Source organism: Agelaius tricolor, unplaced genomic scaffold (assembly GCF_023055355.1).
Source record: "Agelaius tricolor isolate 1412-34295 unplaced genomic scaffold, bAgeTri1.0.p SCAF_5, whole genome shotgun sequence".
In the NCBI taxonomy this organism is placed as follows: domain Eukaryota; kingdom Metazoa; phylum Chordata; class Aves; order Passeriformes; family Icteridae; genus Agelaius; species Agelaius tricolor.
The window spans coordinates 21,160,723-21,181,973 of NW_027269265.1; the positions used below are offsets into that span (position 1 = coordinate 21,160,723).

Genomic DNA, 21,251 nt, shown 5'->3' on the forward strand with positions numbered 1-21,251 from the left:
CGACTGAAGATGACTATCATCCTAAGGAAAGAGGAAGATGTGACTTAAAACTTGCATTTAATAACACAAATAATTATAGAAAGGATGTCAACACTTGCGAAATGCTCTGTAAGACACTCATAACCTATTTGTCATGTAATAGCTCAATGCTTGTTAGTCTCCCAAGTTATTCCTTGCTGCTAGGGAACAGTACTGCCACCCCAATCATTGTGGTGCCAGCACTCTATCTGGCCTACACAGCATAGCAGAAACCTGCTCCACTGTAGCAAGGGGAGGTAGGACACTTCTTAAGGTACTGCAGTATATGGACACATATGTCACATCTTAAATGAGGATTTTCTTGCCAATCCCAATTACTTTAAATGGAATGCAACCTAATTTAAGTTAAAGGTATCCATTAACAAGTTAGTCTGAACTTCAAGAACTGACAAATCACAGTAACAATTGTTTATAAATATATATAAGATTATGTGAAGCAGGGACTTGAGGAAATCTTCACACACTAACGTTAAATCAAAACAGTTCTTCCAGTCCTTCATTTGGCTCATTTTCCATCTTGCCTAGCAGGTCAGCAGTCAAGGTTTCAAGTCTTCAAGCATACATTAATTCCCAGGTGATACCTATTAAAGATGGTATATTCAGAAGTCTCTGCCAGAGAATTTACTCCTAGCAGAAAGCTACATTCAGACAGTTTTTATATGTTAATAATCACAAGAGACCTGCAGAGCACTCCCTCAGGATGGTTGCTAGATTTGTCATGGTAAAAAATGTCTGCACACAGTTTGTTCTTTTAGACCTTCTAAGGATTTAGACAATATAATCTTTTGCTTGAAAGCTCATCCTAACTCTCTCCCCTTACCAGCAAGCAGCCTAGTCACTCTCATTCACTAGCGGTTCACTTCCTCAGCTAAATGTACTATACAAGATGTTGTCTCCTGCACTTAGAAATTTTATAAATAATTTCTTGCCTCAACAAAGCAGCCTTTGTTGCATTTCACCTTTTTCACTGATTGCTTCACTATAAAACATCTTTGATTGAACATGTGTTCCACACCAATCTGTAAGGGCTCGTAATTTGTATAAATTAAATTAGGAGAAATGTACACAGTTCTTTGCTGTTTCATGAAGGAAATGAAGCATGATGGGCATTAAACACTTTGGAACTGATAACTGCTTAACCACTTCTGGTACTCTCCAAGAACTGTATCAAACTCTAAGACTTTACACACTGCTTGAAATCCTGGAAAGGCAAGAGTAAAAACACTGTTCTAAATAGACATCAATGCAAACACAGTCAAGATATGGTAGATAAAATTATTTATGTTCACAAAAAATAAACTTGAACAAACTTAGGGTTCTATATAAGAATAAAAAAGGTGGTCTAACATGATGAATCACCCTAAGAGAAAACTGTAACTGTAACATCAGTAAAGGCAGCTAAAAATAAAGCAAAACACAAGATAGGATATTGAAGCAGATCCCTCACTTTTTTCATGGTCTATAGCCTCTGCTGATACTGCCTGCAATATAATGCAGGTTAGTCTTCAGGAAACCCTGCTCTTTGTACTTTTTGGATACAAAAATGTAAGCCTGTTAATGCTCAGTCTCTATTCAGCCTAGAAAAGGCTGAAATATCTTTCATCAAAGAGCTTTTGGTTTCAGAAAAGTAAGACACAAACTCCCATTGTATTTTGCCTCCATTTATTATGTCAGAGTAGCCCTTAAGTTACTCAGTTCATCATATACTCTCTGGTTATGATAAGGACAACCCTGCATCTATCCCTCTCCTGATTCTACATCATCTGCTTCTTCTGTGTCTGCTCAGATGACATGCCACTGCAGTTTGGAAGGCAGACTTCATAGAGAGGAGCCAGAATTGGTTTTACAACTGTAAAATCCACAGATTTGGGCCAATCACAGTATAACTGAAAAGAAAATATATGATTAAAAGTACACATTCAGTTTCATCAATTTATACTTATTTTCATTTAGCAATGCCATCTCCAACTCAGGGAGAACTTACTTTTTGCTACACTTATTGCTTTAAATACTATTTAAACACTATTAAACTATTATTTAACTGTTTAAATACAATAGAATATTAAAAATCAGAACGGGCTACAGCAGATTCTGTAACCTTCAGTGGTAGGCTAGTGCTAAATGATGGATCCCCCCAGCCTGGGTCTACTTAAGCAAAACTCATTCTAAAATCATTAATGTTTTTGCCCAAATCTGATTCCTTCTTGTGGGGAATTCAGAAACTGGAAGAGCCTCACAACACCATTCTGAAGATCCAGAGGGTTGATGGCAGTTTACCACACAGAACAAAATGAAAGAAAGCAGACTAAACCAGCAGCACACATGAATGATTTCCTTCTCCACAATTACTGCAAGAATGACACCCATCACCACTTGCAGCTGTTCCTCTCCCCATTTCATCTCTATGTTTTGTATGTGATGAAGCACCAAATACAAGGTGTAATGGTGCAAAGTGAATAAACACACAGAAGCATTGAACCCATAACTCAAGACATGCAGTCGTTTAAGTATCCATTGGGGAAGACAATTTCCTGGTCTAAGTTTGGACTTGTGCTTTAAATGAATTGTTAGAAAAACAAAAAAAAAGTCATAAGGAGGGATCTAATGCTCTAGCAACACCCATTCCATGTGCTACAGTCTGTTCACACAAACACCTCATGCTTCATATGCAGCATTGATCGGGATGGTATGCCATCCATTTCTGCAGGGCTGCCACCTCATACTTCACTGTAAGGCAGGAGAGAAAATAGTTTCTCAGAGACTGTAATTTTTTGTCATATAAAACAGACATATTAGTCAATAAATTTACACAATATCTGAAAGACTCATAATTAAAAAATGAATTCTAACAGAACAGCTGTAAATTAAACAGATAAATATGCAACTTCAAAATAAAATATCTTCAAATCTACAAATAGAAGAGATCAATGGACACTCCAGAACATACATGATATTAAAAAAACAGGCTAACTACTAAAAGGTTGCCTTAGAAGAGTATGAGCAAGTTTTACACTCTTTAAAATATAATCAGATCTTGATAGACCATAGTCATTACTATTACTTTTGGATTAGATTTTAGTTTAGTGATGCACATTAGAAAACAATGATCATCAGGTGGCTTTTGCCATCTGTTATCACCAATACAACACCCAGGGAAGTCTGAGGAGGTCAGCATCCAGTAAATAGCATCCAAAAGAGTCTGTGAATGGAATATCTAAAAAGGCTCCCATAAAAGAAGTGTCCCCAGGATTTTTTATTAACCCAGGCAAATCCCTGTCACTTTTATTATTACTATTATCATTAAATATAATTGCACCTGAAAAAGTCAAGATGCTAAATATATGTAAAATAAATTACATTAGTATTTTCTACTTCTCTTGTAATTTGCTTTATGGTCTAAGTAGTTGGGTTTTCAAAGTTTATTTTATTATCACTTTAATCTGTTTTCATAGCTCTGATTTTAAGATCTATTTATCCCACATTTCTATTAAAATTTTACCCATGCTGCCTTGTTTCTCTTGACAATCGAAAATAGCCTAATGGGAGATTTTGAAGAAAAGAAGATGGACAAAGTTTTTGATTATCACAGCACAAGCATGTGGTAGGTTTTAGACATTTACAAAAGATCTTGCTCTCATGAAAAGTTTGCATGCAATTTGCTAAGAGATCCTAAATGGTCTTGCATTTTAACTGTCATTTCAAGTAGCACCTTTAACTTCAGATTTCATTTTTTTTCCAAAATAATCCTGATGTAAGCTCTCTTCTATTTCTTTGAACCATAAACCGGAGATAACAGTCTTGCGGACATTCAAGAAGTCAATAACACTTTAAAAGTTCCTCTTCAACTTTCCTATTCCATGTCACAGCATGAGTCTCAGACCACATTCTTTATTTGAACAGTTAGGTAGAGTCAGTTATATATATGATGATCAGTAATGCCATACCCAAAAGAGCACAGCAGCATGCCTTTGCTCCTCATGAATGACTGGCAAATCCTCCTAATCCATCCTCACCACAAAGGAACAAGAGAAATTAAAGCTGAACTAGTTCTATATTTACTGCTAGTGAACAGCTTCAAGGATAAAATTGGCCAAACTGCACAGAAAGCATTCAACAGAACTTTTAGCAATAGTATCAACCACAATTAGTAGTTTTTATATAAATATCTGAAATAATCTGAAACTAGCAGCATGCCATACAGAGTAATTTGAAAAAACAATATGGAAAAGGAGCTGAAAAATTTTCATTATGTTGTTTTCCAAAACTGATTGGAAAGAGAAAGCAATGATTTTCTTTTGTTATTATTTTTTTAAATGAATGCTTATGTCTCAGGTTTAATTTATTTGTTTCAGTCTAGTAAACAAAATTTTTTATAATTAAAAAAATCAGTCATTAAAATGTTCAATTAAAGGTAGGGAAAGGTTTGAGACCAAGATATAGAGAAAAAATGTGTGTCTTCATCATTAGTGCTGAAAAGAGTCATTGTGCAAATATTTATCTTAGTGCAGAACTTAAATTTCTTTTGCTGGTACTTGTGACCATTTCTCTTCTTCCTTCCACTGACTACTACAAAGAAGAGTCTGACTTTCATCTTCCCTATAACAACCCATTAGGCATTCAAGAGCAACATGATCCCATCTTAGACTTTTTCTACAGCCTTAACAAATTAATATCTCTGAACCTCTCCTCACATGCAAGAACATTGTTTTCCAGTTAACTGATAGCATTTTACATGTTATAATGTAACACCTGAAGAATATACATTGCCTTGCTCAGACACATCAAGTCACATTTGCTTAATTTGAGTCACAGAGTTCCAAGCAATTAGGCTCAGCACTGCTCACTTTTACAGTCTTCTGGGGTTCTTTTTATTTTGTTTTTAAGAAAGGAAGAAAACCTGGTTTTATATGAAAAAAAATGCCAGGGTTTGATCTCATTTTTATTCCAGCACAAAACAAACAAAATATTTGGATATATCACAAAAGAGAAAAACCAGAATGGGTGACAGTCTAATGGCTTGAGACATATCTACCCCATTCCAATGAATCTGAATTTTACAACAGGATTCAAAACAAAAACCACTGAAAATGCTGGCAGTGAGCACCAGAACATTGTTTCTGGTTGTTTCAGAACCACCCTGCAATATATCCAGTGCTTCAACATGATTCTGAATATGGCAAACTCCAGCAGCAGACTAAGGCCCTTCGTCATTCACATTAGGTCTGTTTTGGCCCCTGGCATTCCTTCCTGTTTACTTATATCTTCAAGGTTCCATGAAATGTCAACATATCCCCAGCTCATTCAAAATTTGCAAAGGGCCCAATTGCCCTTCCACTATGAATTAATGCATAATACATTGCAAATAATCTGAACGTCAAGTAACATGATCAGCCTCTACCTCTGGTAAACCTCTTGGCTATCTGCCAGATGAAAACAAAGCAAACAGCCTCTTCTCCTCCCAAAGAATCACAAAGTAACAAACCCCAAGTGTTTCCAGTCCTAGTGTTCTCATTTTCTCAAGTAATTCAATATCCTAAAACCCCTTTTGCTCAAGCTCTCACAAAACTCTTTTCTTTTCTTGCAAAGCCATGTTGCACTAACATAAAATTCTTATTCTTTTGAGCTACCCTGCTAAAGCAAGCATCAGCTTGAGGATCTGTTCAGTTCTCACTTAACTTTCTTCATGAGGAAAAAACCAACAACCTATCATTCCCTTTTTACTCTTTGCCTTCCAAGAATAGTAATACTTCACCAGAAATTCAGCTGTGTTCAGGACTGTGAATATGAATCAGTAGATTACCACTGATGCAAAATGTTTCTTCACTTTTTAAACAAATCCTGCTATTGAATCACATAAGGCTTTTGAGTTTTGTTTGTCTCCTTCCTCCCCAAATGCTTTTGGCATCAAGATTTAATTCTCTGTGCATCCCATTCAGCAGTTCTACAAAACCCTAAAGAACTACTATAGGCAGTTTAATCTGATGAGAATTGAAGACATAGAAAGTACAGAATATGACACATAGTATTTTAGAGTAACAGCTTTCTTCAAACACATATCCACTTAAGAGAAACCCAGGTCTGGGAGAGACATGGGCCTGTCTGTACTCACTATGTGCAGCTGCAGAAAATCACCGAGCCCAGGGGCACTGTCAATCCGGACGAGGATGCCATCCTTCACTGTTGTGCTGAAGCCCACAGCAAGACGGTCTGTCCTCGTGCTTGGTCTGTCATTAGCTGGCCAGGTGTACAGGATGAGACCTCCACTCTTCCCAAAGATATATGTGGCACCAGCTACAAGACACAAAACCAAAGAAAAGTCTATTAGTTTATTAGTTACTTATTTGCCAAGTCTGGTGGTAATCCTGTGACTTCCGAGAGGAACAACTTAAGCAAGCACATGCTTTCATTAGTTACAGGAGTGAAACCAAGGTGTCCTGCTGGCCAGGCCTGATGAAGTACATTATTAGTTCCTCAATAAAGCCATACAGCATTCAAGACAAAGCTAAGTGAGGAGTTTATCAAAAATAATCAAGATGGCTTATCAAGAATGAATGATTTCATTAGTGCTAATACCCCAGACAAGGCTGGACAGGACACTGCTGTACAGGGGGAAAAACCACAAGCCACTCCTGTTTCAAAAGCATGGGATTCAATCTTGTAAGACAATTCAAATTAAATATTTCCCATTTCTTCTTTAGGTTGGACTTGCCTTCAGCTAAAGGCTATTCACACAGAGTAGGAGACTACACTTTTCTCAACACTTCATGAGATTTTTTGATATCTAGTCCATGTATTTCCAGCACCATTTGTCTTGTCACAGCTGAGCCTGGGAATTTGTTCCTTGCCCTTGTTTTTAAGGACAACATCAAACTTCTCCCATGCTGAACACTGTCCTCCCACATTCATGAGGGCCATCTGAGCTGAGGAAGGCAGAAATGCAAGTGAGGAATTATTATTGCAGACAAGGAAGCTGAGAAGCTAAAGCATTCGGAGTTCACATTCTGACTTGTACTCAACAGTCTGAGTTAGAAGCAAGATTTTATAACTCAGCAGTTATAAAACTGGCCCCCGAACTTCTTAAAAAATATATCTAAAATTCCTTTTCCTGTCCAAATCTACAGGCAGGCCAGGAACAACATTCCTCCATGTTTCAGGCACTCATTGCACCTCATTTTTCTGAACACTATTACAATGGTTACAGAATAGTAAGCAAAAATAACCAGCTTCTGTTACTGCAACAATGACAAAACATATGTAGAAAGTACAGGCAATTACTGGGTACGTTTTCTAATCTGAGTGTAACTACAACTGAGGGTTACAACATGGATCACACAACCCTGTACAGACTAAAAGTAGATAGATACAGAAACAGGTAGGATCATATCACAGTAATTTCTACACTTGCCTACAAAGCTGCAGCTTCACTAAAGCTCTCTATGACCTGAATTCCAAATAAATGCTACATATTAGTAGAAATAATTGATACACTTCTCCCTTGATAGAGAGGCTTCCTCTAGACATCTCAGAACATATTACCAAAACAGACATCAAAAACTCAGCCACCTAAAAATGAAATTATTTGTGAGCAGCTGACTCAATGACAGAGTGATAATGAATCATGTTTCCTTCTTCCCTTCCAGGCCTGTGCACATCCAACAGAACATGCCCTCAGTAAATTCAGACAAATGTGTCCAAAATCAGGGTCACATAGGAAATTTCAGTCATAATTCTGAACTACCAATAAAGAATATTCTGGCATTCTGGAACTGTGAACATACACTTTCAGTTGAGAAATAATAATTTTACAGATTTAGTCTCCTCATTTAGCTTTAAACTCCAGACAGAGGGTGTATGACTATTATAGGATGTGTAGAAAGAGGTTTTGTCTGTTTGTTTGAACACATCCCCAGCTCTATCTGCAACCTTATGGCAAGACAGCTGGAGATGACCAGGTAGTGAATTACTTATGTCCTCTCCCCATGCTCAGGTATAACAACAGGCCCCCTAAAACCACACTACAAATATACTCCTTCAGTTTATCAGTTTGTTCTATAACTTGTGTATGTTTTTGCACTACAGGCTAAACCTAGGCACAGCAATGTGGTAAGCAAAATTAAATTTACTTATTGTTGATGGCTTCACAAATTAAAACCCACTTCCCAAAATGACTCTCACTTGAATTTCAAGTTCTCCTCCTTTCCTTTGTACTGGCTATCAGCAGCAAAGACGAGCTTGGAGGTGAGTTCTTCACTCTTTATGAAGACAGATTACTTTTTTGCCTCTCTAAGAGCCATTTGGCTGCAGGTAGACCATGTCAGTACTCCAATGAGAGCCAATTAGAACCAATTACATCCTCACAAGCCTTTCATGAGACTCTACTTAACCAGATCTTATTTTCTCTGCACAGAGCATAGATTTTGCTTCTAAGCCTAACCTGACAATATTTAGTACTTTGGTACTATGGCACCAAGGTTGCTAAGGTAAGAATCAGAAACACTAAGAAATAACACAGTATAAATCTGCCTCTGCTGGGTCTTATTCCAGTTTTCTCTGAGATGGCTCTACATAATGCTTCATGAAGAAATGTAGTACTCTGGTTCAGCTGGGAATGTCAGCTCAGTTCTGGAGTTCACCTGGTCCACAGGCTGTGCAATTTTACTGTGATGGATTTTGCAGTCATATATTCTGGCAAGGCACTGAGTACTTGAAATAAAGATAATTCAGATGCAACAACCAGAGCAGCACTAGCCCAAACAGACCTGTAAGCAGAAGTCTGATGGCCAGTAATTGTTTCCTTATTTTCCAAGTCATGAGAGATGGGCCACATGCTTTATCTGTGTGTAGATGAATGTACAAATTTGTTGGATATATTAATGCCCCTTCCCTTCACCAACTTTTTGAAAACAAATAGGATATCCACTGACATTTTTGGAAAGAGATGCACATTAACATTGTGCCAGTATATTTTTTTCTCCAAATTATGAACAAAATAATCATTCCAGTCTGAAAACATAAGGTTCATCAAGTAAAAGTGAAAGTATAACAAGAGTTAGTACCACAATGCAATCAACATAAAAAGAAAAGATAATACAAAACCCCAACCATGCAACACAAACACACTTGACTTAACTACTTTTATTTGACTGCAGCAACCATGAGTTTATAGAGTTTGAAAGTTCAAAACAATTGAAACAGACAAAATGAAAGCAAATTATAACCCTGGACTTCAGGAAAGGAAATTTCAGCTTAACCAGAACTGGACAAGACCTGGACAACAGTATTGGATTGGACTTGCTTTAAACTGGTGTAAGCTGGCTAGACCAGTTTACCTCCAGCAGTCCCTCCTGATCTTAAATCAATAATTATCCTTTCTTTTTGGTGTTGCAGAGAATTGTAGAATAATTAACTAAAGCATTCTGATTAAAAAAAAAATCTGGTGAGATGCACATCTCTTCATCTTGATATCTTCTTGTACCTAAACTCGGTTACAGTCCTCTTTGTAAGACAAGAAATAATAGTTTTCTTCCAAGATACTTTCTATTCAAGACTGACAAGAGACTACACTCTTAATGAGCAGCCACTTTAAATTTAGTTTTTCTTCACTGTTAAAGGTTTCCTTAGGTAACTCTTTTAACATACATTAAAACTCTTTTAATACACGACCAACTGTGCCCTAACAATAGAAAAGTCAGAAGGACTGATTAATTTCACTGTTTTACAATGTATTGTTACAATGTTTCACCACTTCAACTATATAACACTAAATTCAACCTATACCATGTAATAAAGAAGAATAATAAAATCAAGGATACAAGCATACAAAATTATTGCCTCAGTCAGTTTTGTGAGCAATCTCACTTCTCATAGTGCCCTAGGCCAGATTACTGTACCAACACATAAAAACAAAGGGAAGTAGAACATTTTCAGGTGCTCTACATGTTGCATGCAGAATTTGGTCAGCACTGAGTGCTCAGAGAACTGAAGAAGTACATAGGGAGGAAACACTCCCTACAGATTTAAGCTAGGACACCATTACATGTTTAGCGTATACAAAGCTTATAAACTCACAAAATTTAGTGTGGCAGAATGGCAGTAGACTTCTCCCAGAAATTACATAATTGTAGCTTATATCATTGGTGTTTAGAGATCAAAGATGGGTATGTTATAACACATGTGACAATGTAGTCTGCATATCTAGCTTAGGTAAATTATACATTTGTTAGTTATATTCATGAATAGAGCTGCTATTCATCTTCAGTCAAAACAAAATAGTTTGAGGCAAAGACTCCTCATGGAAAACTTCTAACAGAAAAGTCATAACTAAGATTATAAACCACAGCAAATAAAGCCTACAAGTGGGGTGTTTTAAGAAGTGTTTACTTTAAGCTGGCACCATCAATTGTCATTTTAATTCATAATTGCCCAAAGACTTCAAAAACCTATTTTAAGGATGAGTTTCTTCAATCAGCATAGTACAACTGCAGCAAAGTAAAGTAGAAAAGTAAAATAGTAAAGTAAAAGTAGAGTCATAGAAAACAAGTCTATTGCATCTGTGCCAATTATAACTGCTATGCCCTGCACTCCTGTGAATTCCCCCACATTAAATAATTGATTGCAAATGATCTATTTGCACCTACTAAGCCATCAAAAGCCTGATTTTCTCAGCTACATCACAGCACACACACTCATTTTCCTATGGCCAAGAAAATGTAACATTTGGAAGGTATTACAGTGTTTATGCACTGAAGGGTTAACTGCAGCAACTCTGCACTGGGAGGTGAATACAAGTTTAACATAATTTAAATGCTACAGCTCATATTTTTACAACTAAAAAGTACCCTTAAAATGCAAATTATGAAGAATTCAGGCCAATTCAAAAGCTGCAATACTTACTTGAGCACCTTTCAGAAATCTGCCCCAAAGGTGGAAAATCATGAGTGGTATGGAATGTTGGAGGGCATGGGCTACCTTTTGAGGCCTTTTCTGCTTCAGTGATCTGGAAGTTCACCCCTGAACAACTATAGGACCCTGATAAAGTGACAGAATATTTGCAAAGAGAATGGTGTGGCACCTCCAGAGATGAGCCCTGGAGACATATCCTGTGCCTCACACAAATACCTGGATGACCACCATGGTGCTAGAAAAGCAAGTCCTGCAGCAGCACAGCACCCTAGAAAGGATTGAGTCTGACAATGGAATTCATTTCAAAAATAACTTTGTAGACATCTGGCCAGAGAGCACAGAGTGGGTGCATCATACTCCCCACCCTGCACCAGCCTCTGGGAAAACAGAACAGTACAATGGACTGTTAAAAATCACATTGAAATCAGTGGGTGGTGGGACCTTCAAACCTTTGGATCTACATTTAGTGAAGGCCACCTGTTCAGTTAACACTGGAAGCTCTACCAGTCAAGCTGGCCCTGCATGATCATAACCTCTACATACCAGAAGGGGATGAAGTCTCTGTGGTGCACATGAGAAAGGTGTTAGGGAGGAAAGTTTCGAGTAGTCTTGCATCAAGCAAAGGCAAATCTGGCTGTGAGATTGTTTTTACTCAGGAACTTGGATATACTTGGTTGGTAATGCAGAGGAAAAGGGAAACACGATGTGTACCCCAAGAGAACTTGATTTTTGGGTGAGAACTGCAATGCTGAATTTTATAATACTGGTGGCTAAAATGATGTTGCCACTGTGTGCCACAAGTACCACAGAGAATGAGAATGGACTGCTTCAGTTACACCAGCTGTGAGCTCCTGATGTAGCTGGCAAACAGCCAACAGAACACGAGCCCTCCTGTCCTGGAAGACACCTAGGATGGACAGAACCCACATGGAAAAAATGAACTCAACAGGCATCTTGAAGGGACAGCCATTGACTATGGAAATGACACCTGTGCTTGTGTTTATATATGCATATAGCTATAAGGTGTAAGATTTGAGCATGATATAAGTAGTATAGAATATCATACACTAAATTGGGGAATATCATTTTTAAACCATAACAAGTATAGGTATTATTTTACTTCTTAACATTTTTGTAAAGGGAGTGGAAATTTTTTTATATTATATTCTGCTTAGTCCAGTAGTTCAGATGAGTCTCCTAGGGTATTTCATATGCAGGTGTAAAGGTCCTAAGAAGTTCATTAATAATCATAAACTTCTGCTATTTAACAAGAAGCTATCAGTTCAACTACAGGAAAATTGATGATGGCATGATGATGGCATTTTGCTCTTCTTTCTTGGCAGGAAACAGAATTTTAGGTAATTTTCAAGAAGCAATGTTGTCAAAGGATGAAATCAGTAACACATTGTGCTTGACCACAGGTTACATGAGCAAATCAAGAGCCATTTCACATCAGGAAGGAAACCTTGGTAACACCTGTAATTAGCAGCCCTTTAATCATCAGGCTTCTGAAAACATAACTAAATAATGGAGACCTAAGAGTTTATATAGGCATTCAAAAAATCCCAAAAAATCTCAATAAGAAAAGGTAGAACTTTTTCCAAACTTACATAAAGAAAAAGAAATGGTGACCCTTATCTTACTGTTCCTGGACTAGGCAGTTCATTTACTATTTCTATCATCAGAAAAGGAATGCAGGTTAGAATACTGGCATGAAAGCAAGTGAGATCAGGCATACATCTGCAGAAACTAAGTAAGGAGACAAAATTTGCTGCTGCTGGAAGCATCATAACTGGGTCATGTAATAAAAAGCAGTTCCAAAAAACATGGTACACAGACAGTTATTCCACCCTCATAAGTGGAGATGAGCAAAGCAACAAGGAAGAGTTGCTAAGATCAATTTCTGTTGTAATAGAAAACTCTAATAACATAGATTGAAAGTTTTGCCAGAAATTTGATCAGACTGATTTGAGCACTTTCCCCAAAATTAAGGTTCTCAGCCATATGTTTGCAGCTAAAGGAAGAGTCCATATTTGATCACTCTGTTTCCAGTCAGAGGAACAACTGTAGGGTAGCTCCTCAGGTCTTTACTTGGCCAGATAGTTCAGCATCTTATTTATTTGTGCTTGCTACCCTTGACCAAAAACAATCCATGCTTTGGCCACCAGCTCTAAGGGGAAGCAAACAACACATACTGCACAAACCAGAAAAGAGAACCACAACTTTCAAATGACATCTGTTTATTTATTATGCCCCAGGAGTTTAGGACATCACAATGCAAACAATAAAACATCAGTTGAAACCTGTACACTGCCAAAAGGATGCACACTGGCTGAGTAAAAAAACGAAGCTTCTGACAGTTGTTTTTAATACTTAAGTCATTCTGGCCACATCAAATACACTATGCACATGCTGCACAACTCCAAATTGCCATTAAATTAATTTATTAGGAGTAAAAAGACTTAAAGAATGACCAAAGAATATTTTGAGAACAGTCAAAGAAAGGAAACAGTGTCCATATGAATTAACAGCAATAATGATGAAAATAGGTAGAGTTTTCACCTAGCTTTGCAATACACTCCCAAAGAGCATGGATGATTTAGCTGACTCTTCATTACTTGAAATGACTTGAACTGGGTCAATTCTAGGTGTGCTGAAACATCTGTATTGACTAGAGACAACCTAACAGGTATGTTCAATTGCCAACTTCTGCAAAGTTACTCCTGTGGGTCCTGTCTGCTAAAGGCACTGCATTCAGCATAATACAGCTTCTTTGCCTCACAGTTATATTGGACAGCATTTCCAGCTACTACTATGAAACAAATTAAGAATTGATAATAAAAAAAGACCAATAGAGAATTGTCCCATTCCTTCTGCTCTTTCATATTTACCAAGTCATCAGTTTTGACAACAGCTATTCTTCCTTCTCCAGTTATAAACTGTTATCTTGTTGCCCTCAATCCTAAACTTCAATAACATTGTTATCCTAATCCCTCTTTTACTCCTCATCTTCCAACCCCACCATACATCACACCAAATTAAAAAGAAGTAATTAGACAAAAGAATTAATTATATCTCCAGAACCAAAACCAAGCTAGACATCAACCCATCTTCTGCCTTCAAGCACATACAACAATATTCTTACATATGAATCATTTGCAATACCTGGACATCCCAGGGACATCTTGTGAGCTACTGTCACTCAATCAAACACATCAAAAAATGGAAGTCTCATCAAAACTGAGTATCATCAATCAGGACAAAAAGTCTTACTCCACCTAAAGTTCCTCTCTGGCATTTGTACATCTCTGTGACTCAGTTGCTGTGTTTTCCACACCCTGAGTTTAAAAGGTCTATTGATACAAACACCTGCTTGATTAAAAAAAAGGAGATGGGGGTTAAAAAGGTTATAGAGGATCCAATCACCATCATCATCTGGCTCATTTGACCATTCCATCACAGCATCCTTCCTGGGAGAAAGACAGAACTAATACTTTCTATGATACAACTGCTGAAGCATCCTTTTATTTATAAGAGATTTAAATTGATAAGAATCTAAGAATTAAATTGATAAGAATCTAAGAATAAAGAAAACTTAAATCCCTGGAAAATGCAAAGCTTCCAGTGTAATCCAAAAAAAAAAAAAAAAAGGCAAAAAAAGAAGCAAAAAAAAAAAAGCAAACTTCTGTGTTTCCATTCTCATGAACTAGCTCTTCTTCCTTTCAGGATGCTCATTCTTCCCTTGACAAACCCTCTGAGACTGAAACTGAACATCATATTCATCTCAAAAAGCAGACATTGATGACATGAAACTGAAATTCCTTCCTCACTTCAAAATATGAAGGAGCTGCTTCCATACAAAAAGGAGGAGGAGCTATAAAAGCTGCAAGACTAACACAAAACAGAAGCAGCAATTCAGATCACGCCTGCTTTCTGTGTTTGTCTTTTTTAATGACGGCAAATTAATACGAGTCACTTTCCTCCCAGTGTGTGTGCATCAGCCAACAATTGGATCAGACAGTATGTTACTTCTTATTAGTTACACTGCATTAAAAAGATTGGAAGAGGAAAAGAAGGAGAGCAAGGGAGTGTTCCTAGAACTACTACAAAGGGCAAGATAATTAATGCTTGAAATGGGAATTCTATAAATCTGGGACACCAGGAAGATTGAGGTTTTTGCCAAATGTGAATTTGCCATGGGGCATGTTAGGGATGTTTATCACCTCACATGAAATTTAGGGATTAGGTCCTGACTAAAACAGACACAAGATGACCATAGGCACACCAGCTTAAACATAAAACATTGCAACACTTGAAAATATTTCAGTAATAACTTAATTTCCATTTTAACAACACAATTGGTCAGACAAGGATTATTGTCATATCTTCAGGATTGATCCTAAGTGTATACCCAGGGAAAACTAAGAGTTGACCAAGCCTATTTCCTTTAAGTATGCACTCAGACCGTGAGTCTTTTCATCAATTAACTCAGCCTCATGTGGTTTGTTTATACAGTAACCCCAAAGAAATCTATTTTTCAAGTACTTATCCAGTCTCTCTTTAAATTAATTTAAAAGTTTCGCATTCACCATAATGTCTTACAAACCCTTCCCAATGACTCACACAAATCTGCCATTGATGTAGCAAGTTAAACATTAGCCAGCTGTGGGTCCTATCAGCACAGGCAGCCTACAGCATCTTGCACTCTATTAACAGGACCTGAGGATGTTCGTAGATGAAGTGATTATTCCCCTTTACTCAGTGGTTGTTAGACTGCATCTAGAATAATGCATCTGATTTTGGATTGACAGACTGGAGTGAAGTGCCACAAAGGCAGTTGGGTGGACAAAGTGCCAGCCTTGTGAGGAAATGGCAGCACATTGGGGCTTTATCAGCTAGGAGATGACACAGCTTCAAGGGCCCCTAAGGACAGTCTCAGAGCACCTGCAAGGAGCTTATGGAAAAGCCAAAGGTAGGCTCTTCACAGCTGAAGAACAGGATGCAACTGCCATGCTTCAAAGTAAGAGAATCTGACTCTGCAGCAAGGAAAGAGCTTTCTCCTCACAAGGACAGACATGCAAACAGGTCACCCAAGGAGATTTTAGAGTCTCTGTGCATGGAGGTTTTCAAGATATGACTACATAAACCCAAGCAACCTGATCTGACCTTGCAGCTGCCCTTGCTCCAAGCAGGGGTTTGGACTAATGACTTCCTGGTGACCCTTTCAGTCTGAGTGAAAAAGGACCACCTTTTTGTTTGAAGAATCATCTTTTCCATACTTGCCCTTGATAAATAGATGACATGCTCCCTAGATCTTGTTCTGTAAATAATCTGTCCCTATAACAGTACAGGGAGAGTAATCTGTCCCTATATCTATCCTCTCAGTGTCAACTTTGCCTTTCAGACATACCACCAACCTCAATCCTTAAGTAATTTCTTTCAGTAAAGAGACCAGTTATGCCATCAAACTCAGCTCCCACAGCTTTATGCAGCTACATGACAGTTATCAATCTAGAAAAAGTCCACAAGGACAATTTCTCCAGGTTTTTTTATTTTTCCTTTCTTTTTTCCTACACATTACAGAGTATGGAAAATATTTTGCAAAATAAACCACCCCCAAACTCCTCACAGTACTGATAACAAAATTGAAAACAAAAGGCTTAAAACCACTATGCACTAGAAGAAGAGACAAAAGAAACTACACACACAACTGAAATATGAAATTTGCTGAGTAAAAGTACCTGGAAAATTGTGACCCCTTGTAGAACAGCAGGATATGTTTACTAGGGTCAAGTTATCCACCACCCACCAAGAGATTCCATTACTTCATTACCTGTAAGTGTGACTAAATTCAGCAAAGGTAGATGGAACCATTTCTTAGTTGCACTCTGCTGCCAAAGGAGATCAGGATTCAATTTCTTATTTCTTGGTATTTCCTGATAAAAGAGCACACTGAGAGGATGTCCTTGGAGAAGCCCAGAAGGCAGCATGCCAGAGGAGCTGAATACAGAGACTGCTGTTAGCAGGGAGAAGCACAGCAGGATTCATAGCTCACCCGGGGCTTGAAGGAAGAACAGGAATGCTAGTTCTGTACAGTTTTACAGAATCTGAAGGGTTACAAAATGGCCTAGAAACCCCTCAGGATGGATGAAGGCCAAAATGCCATTACTGATCTCAACCCAGTCAACACTCCTCTAGAGAATCTCTTTCTAGTGTTTATCCTTAGCTATACTTTATTTATTCCATTAAAACAAATTAGCCTTCACAAAAAGTCAAAAACAAAACAAAAAATACAAGCAAAAAAAACCCCAAAACAATGAAAACCAACTAACCAAAAAAAAAAAAAAATCCCCAAGACCCAAAAACCAAACAAAAGCCCACACCCAAAACCAAAGCAAAACCAAATCAAAACTGCAAAGACAACTTCTGCTCTCTCAGCTTGAGTCACTTCAGGTTAAGTAGCATAACATCTTGCATGACCAGTGTCTGTCTACAAGGTTTCACTTCTTTTAACTGTAGGCAATGCTTCACTCTTCCCTACACACCAGCTCTCATTTCCTTAATCATAGATATCAAAACAGAAAATAGAGTTCAAATTTACTGTCTTCAAAGTCATCACTGCAAGAAACCAAACCCAAATTTTCAGTCCTGACAGCTAAAAAATGTTGGGCTAGAAATATCAGCTACTGGTATTCATTAGAGCCTCAGAAGGTAAGAGTTTTACCAAATCTAATATGCTAAAATTAGCAGCAGAGTTTGGAAAAAGAAGTAAGTTTTCAGGTATCTAACTTTTTGCTGGCTACTGGCATTTTAAAAGTATGCTTTTGAAACAAACTTTTTTATCTATCACCACTAGATGTGTTTTAGTTCTCATCAGAGCAGTCTCAGAGCGCACAAGCTTGACTCCTGAAAATCTTCCAGTTTAGTTTAAAACTAAACTGGAACATGCAATCCAGCTTTTTAGAAGATACTAGTCTACAGTACCAGACGAGACCTAGTCCAAACCTGCAGTACAGATCTCAGGTCCTTGGTACTTAATTTCTTTCTAAAAACCAACTCTCACGCTGGTTGTTATTGTAGACATAGCCTAGTCTTCAATGACTAAATGGGGCCCATTTTGATCTATCAAGGAAAGAAACTCAGAGTTCTGAGCTCTTTGACCTCACCTCAAATATGACATTGTCCCTCACAAGTACTGGAAGGCCAATGATGCAAACAAATTCATTTGTGGAACGTCACCATTCCCAAGGCTCTCTAACTTTCCCCAAGGTCACATAGTGGGAATGTAAAAACAAAAAGTATCCAGAGCTATTAATAGGGCATACAAACTACTCTGTAAATGATATGTGGCTTTCCTTGCTATTACCTCTTCTTGCCACCATGAAAGGACATCCACCACTAGGAGAGATGGACACAAGTGAACTTCATACAGGCAATCTGTTAAAAGTACCATGCCAGAGCAAAAGACAAGTGTAATGGTTGTTTAATCATTCTCACCATGAAGTGCCAATTCTTTAGTGTCTTATGACATTCATGAATGATGCAGAGGGCTGGCATGATGAATGCAGAGCAATTCCGACTGACAGATACTTTCAGAGAATTTATATCCTCCCCACACTCCCAGGACAAAAGGGCTCTTGAGCTGAGTTATCATTTGTTCCATGAGAGGATTTACAGTCTTGCCAGCAACTCCTTTTACCTTACTCTATAAAGCGTTTATTTTGATATACTGATTGTGATCATTCATGAACAACTGTATCTGAAGAAAGTCAGCAGGGGAAAGAAAAAGTAGAGTGGCCCTGAATAACTTGCTCACCTTGACCTAGGACTTCATTCCCCTCAGCCAGTTTGCTTTGGTTTTGGTATCAGTTTGTTCCCAACATCCTCTGCTATTCCATTGTATTACATTACAAATGTGATATCACTCAAGGGAGACATGTCATCTCCCATGCCAGGTTACCCTTTCTTCATGGCAAAAGGTGAAGTTTAGCCTCAAAAGCCATCCACCATAGTGTCTTCTTATCATTTCACTAGAAAGCACCTCAGCTTCACAATTTTCACACCAGCCTAGAGTGGACTCTATCTTACAGCTACACATAGCAACAGCTCCTGCCATGAGACTCAGTGGCAAAGGAGCATCTGGACTTTATCCAGAAGAGCAGGGTGATACAGGCACAGAGTACCAATCTCAACAGGACTTAGAGACCAAGATATTCCCCCTGCTGTGATGACCAAATCAGAGGTGCATTGCAGTTTAGCTAAAGCAATGATTCTCACCTCTGGCAGAGGCTACCCGGAAGTCTTGTGACTTGATATTCAGACACTCTCTAAAAGTTTTTTCATCACTCTTGTATTCTGAGAAATTCAGCAGTTGCAATCTTGACTAAAATACATCATCACCTAAGAGGCCCTGAGTCTGTGGCCTTCAGCTGCACAAAGCAATAGCATGTGTCACACAAGAGAGGATAATGAAAGGTCTGTGTGCTGATCACATCAATCTAACGACAGCAGTGATTTCCCTACACTTCATTTTGAAAGCTTTAGGTGACTTCAGGCAGAGAAGCAATAAGTTTCTATGAATATTACAAATAATATCCATAATATCATTACAGAGAAGGATATTATCTTTTTTTACCCATTTTAAATGATGCTTTAATGCCATACTTTTGCACCTAAGTATTTGATTTTAAATGCCTTACTCTTAAAGGGGGCCTACACAAACCAATAGGAGAAATTTAATTTGCTTGCCTTTGAAATTAATCAATCATTACTTTAGAGGCTATTGCACCCCATCACCACACAATGTTAAGGTAGACCAGTGACAGATGCTACCAAATACCTATCTAAACATGTAGAAAGGACTTCTAGAGCAATGAGTGAACCTGATAGTATCTAATGGGTATTGTTAAGAAATTCTTGAAAGAGAAGTTAAATTAATAAGGCTGAAGAGATAACAAAAAATGGGTATGCTATGTCCTCTTAATCTCTTCTCCCACTGAGAAATTTTGATTAAAATTGAAATACGGCTGAAGAAAATATTTATCAAGTATGTATTAAACACCTCTAAGCACTAAACCTCAGTATTTTTATTTCTGTCTCTACCACTTTATTGTGAATTGCCAGATTCATTCCCAGTAAAGAATTTAATTACTACATCATTTATTTGGGAGACAACATAGGGAAGAGTTGCTTTCAGGTGCACCTTTCAGTGTGCCAAAGACATAAAATTCTATATAAAGCTGATTTCTGTGCTCCCTAAAGGGGAAAAAAAAAATCTTTCTCAAATAACCTGGAAAAATAAATCCCAGTCTATCTTTTCTTTTTCTCCCATGCTGTAAATACAAACTATTGATTTACCTCTAGCTCTTTCATGCCTTTCACACGCTTCAATAATACAGAGGATTTGTTCATCATCCTTTCATCTCCAGGCCTGGAATGCCTCTCAAGCCCTCCGTTAAGGGTCACTCATTCTTCCTCCAACTGCAGCACTAGCAGCCCACAGAGCTCCACAGGTGACAGCTAGCAAGACATGCAAGTAGCAAATAATAACTTACCTCCTGATTTTTTTGGCAGGTGAGACAGAAAGACAAAATTTATATAAACCCTAGTTATTCGAAGTTTTGATCATTTATGTTTGATCCTTTGCAAGCCTCCTTCTGAATGCAATATAAAAAGAGTAAAATATGGATAAAATTGTAAAATATGGATAAAAAGTAATTTCCAGTGCAGCACCTTGCATGAGGTTGAACTGGCAGCACTGTTCCACCAGGTCTATATTCCCATAGAAAACAGGGAACGTGTGGACATTCTCTCCTCAAATGCTTAGAAACAAAGAATCATTGGAAGCAACATGAAGACTTCATTTTGTTTTCCCTCTCCTCCAACTCAAAGCAAAGTCAATGAGAGAAGGTTACTCAGGAACTACTTCAGTTCAGTTTTGAATGTCTCAAAGAAAGGAGATTGAACAACTCCTTCATTGGCAACCTATTCCAGTATTTTACTGTCCTACTTCGAAAGTTACAATTTTCTGTATTCCATCCTGTGCCTGTTACTTCTCATGGTATTTCTGTGGATCTCCAAGACAAGTCTTATCTATAAACTCCTAGTCTGGTAATTAAAGACAACCACAGTTTTTCCTCCCTCTCTCCCCTTAGGGTCCAACAAACCATGTTCTCTCATATTTTCCAGCGCTTTTACCACCTCTGTGTCCTTCTGCCAAGTAAAACCCAAACCTGAATGCAGTACTCCAAATGCAGTCTAGCAACTGATTACAGGGCAGGAAAGCATTCCCTGAGCCAGCTCCCTGACTG

General features: G+C 37.9%; 1 protein-coding gene across 26 annotated transcripts in view; it reads right to left on the minus strand.

Moving 5' to 3' along the window:
• The window catches only part of NRXN3 (neurexin 3), a 967,492-nt gene that overhangs the window by 237,129 nt on the left and 709,112 nt on the right, over window positions 1–21,251 (minus strand). For all 26 annotated transcript variants that reach the window (XM_071426717.1, XM_071426711.1, XM_071426710.1 and 23 more), the window contains one exon: window positions 6,149–6,330. In XM_071426717.1, the coding sequence (XP_071282818.1) occupies window positions 6,149–6,330 (182 nt within the window). The remainder of the gene's footprint in view (window positions 1–6,148; window positions 6,331–21,251) is intronic.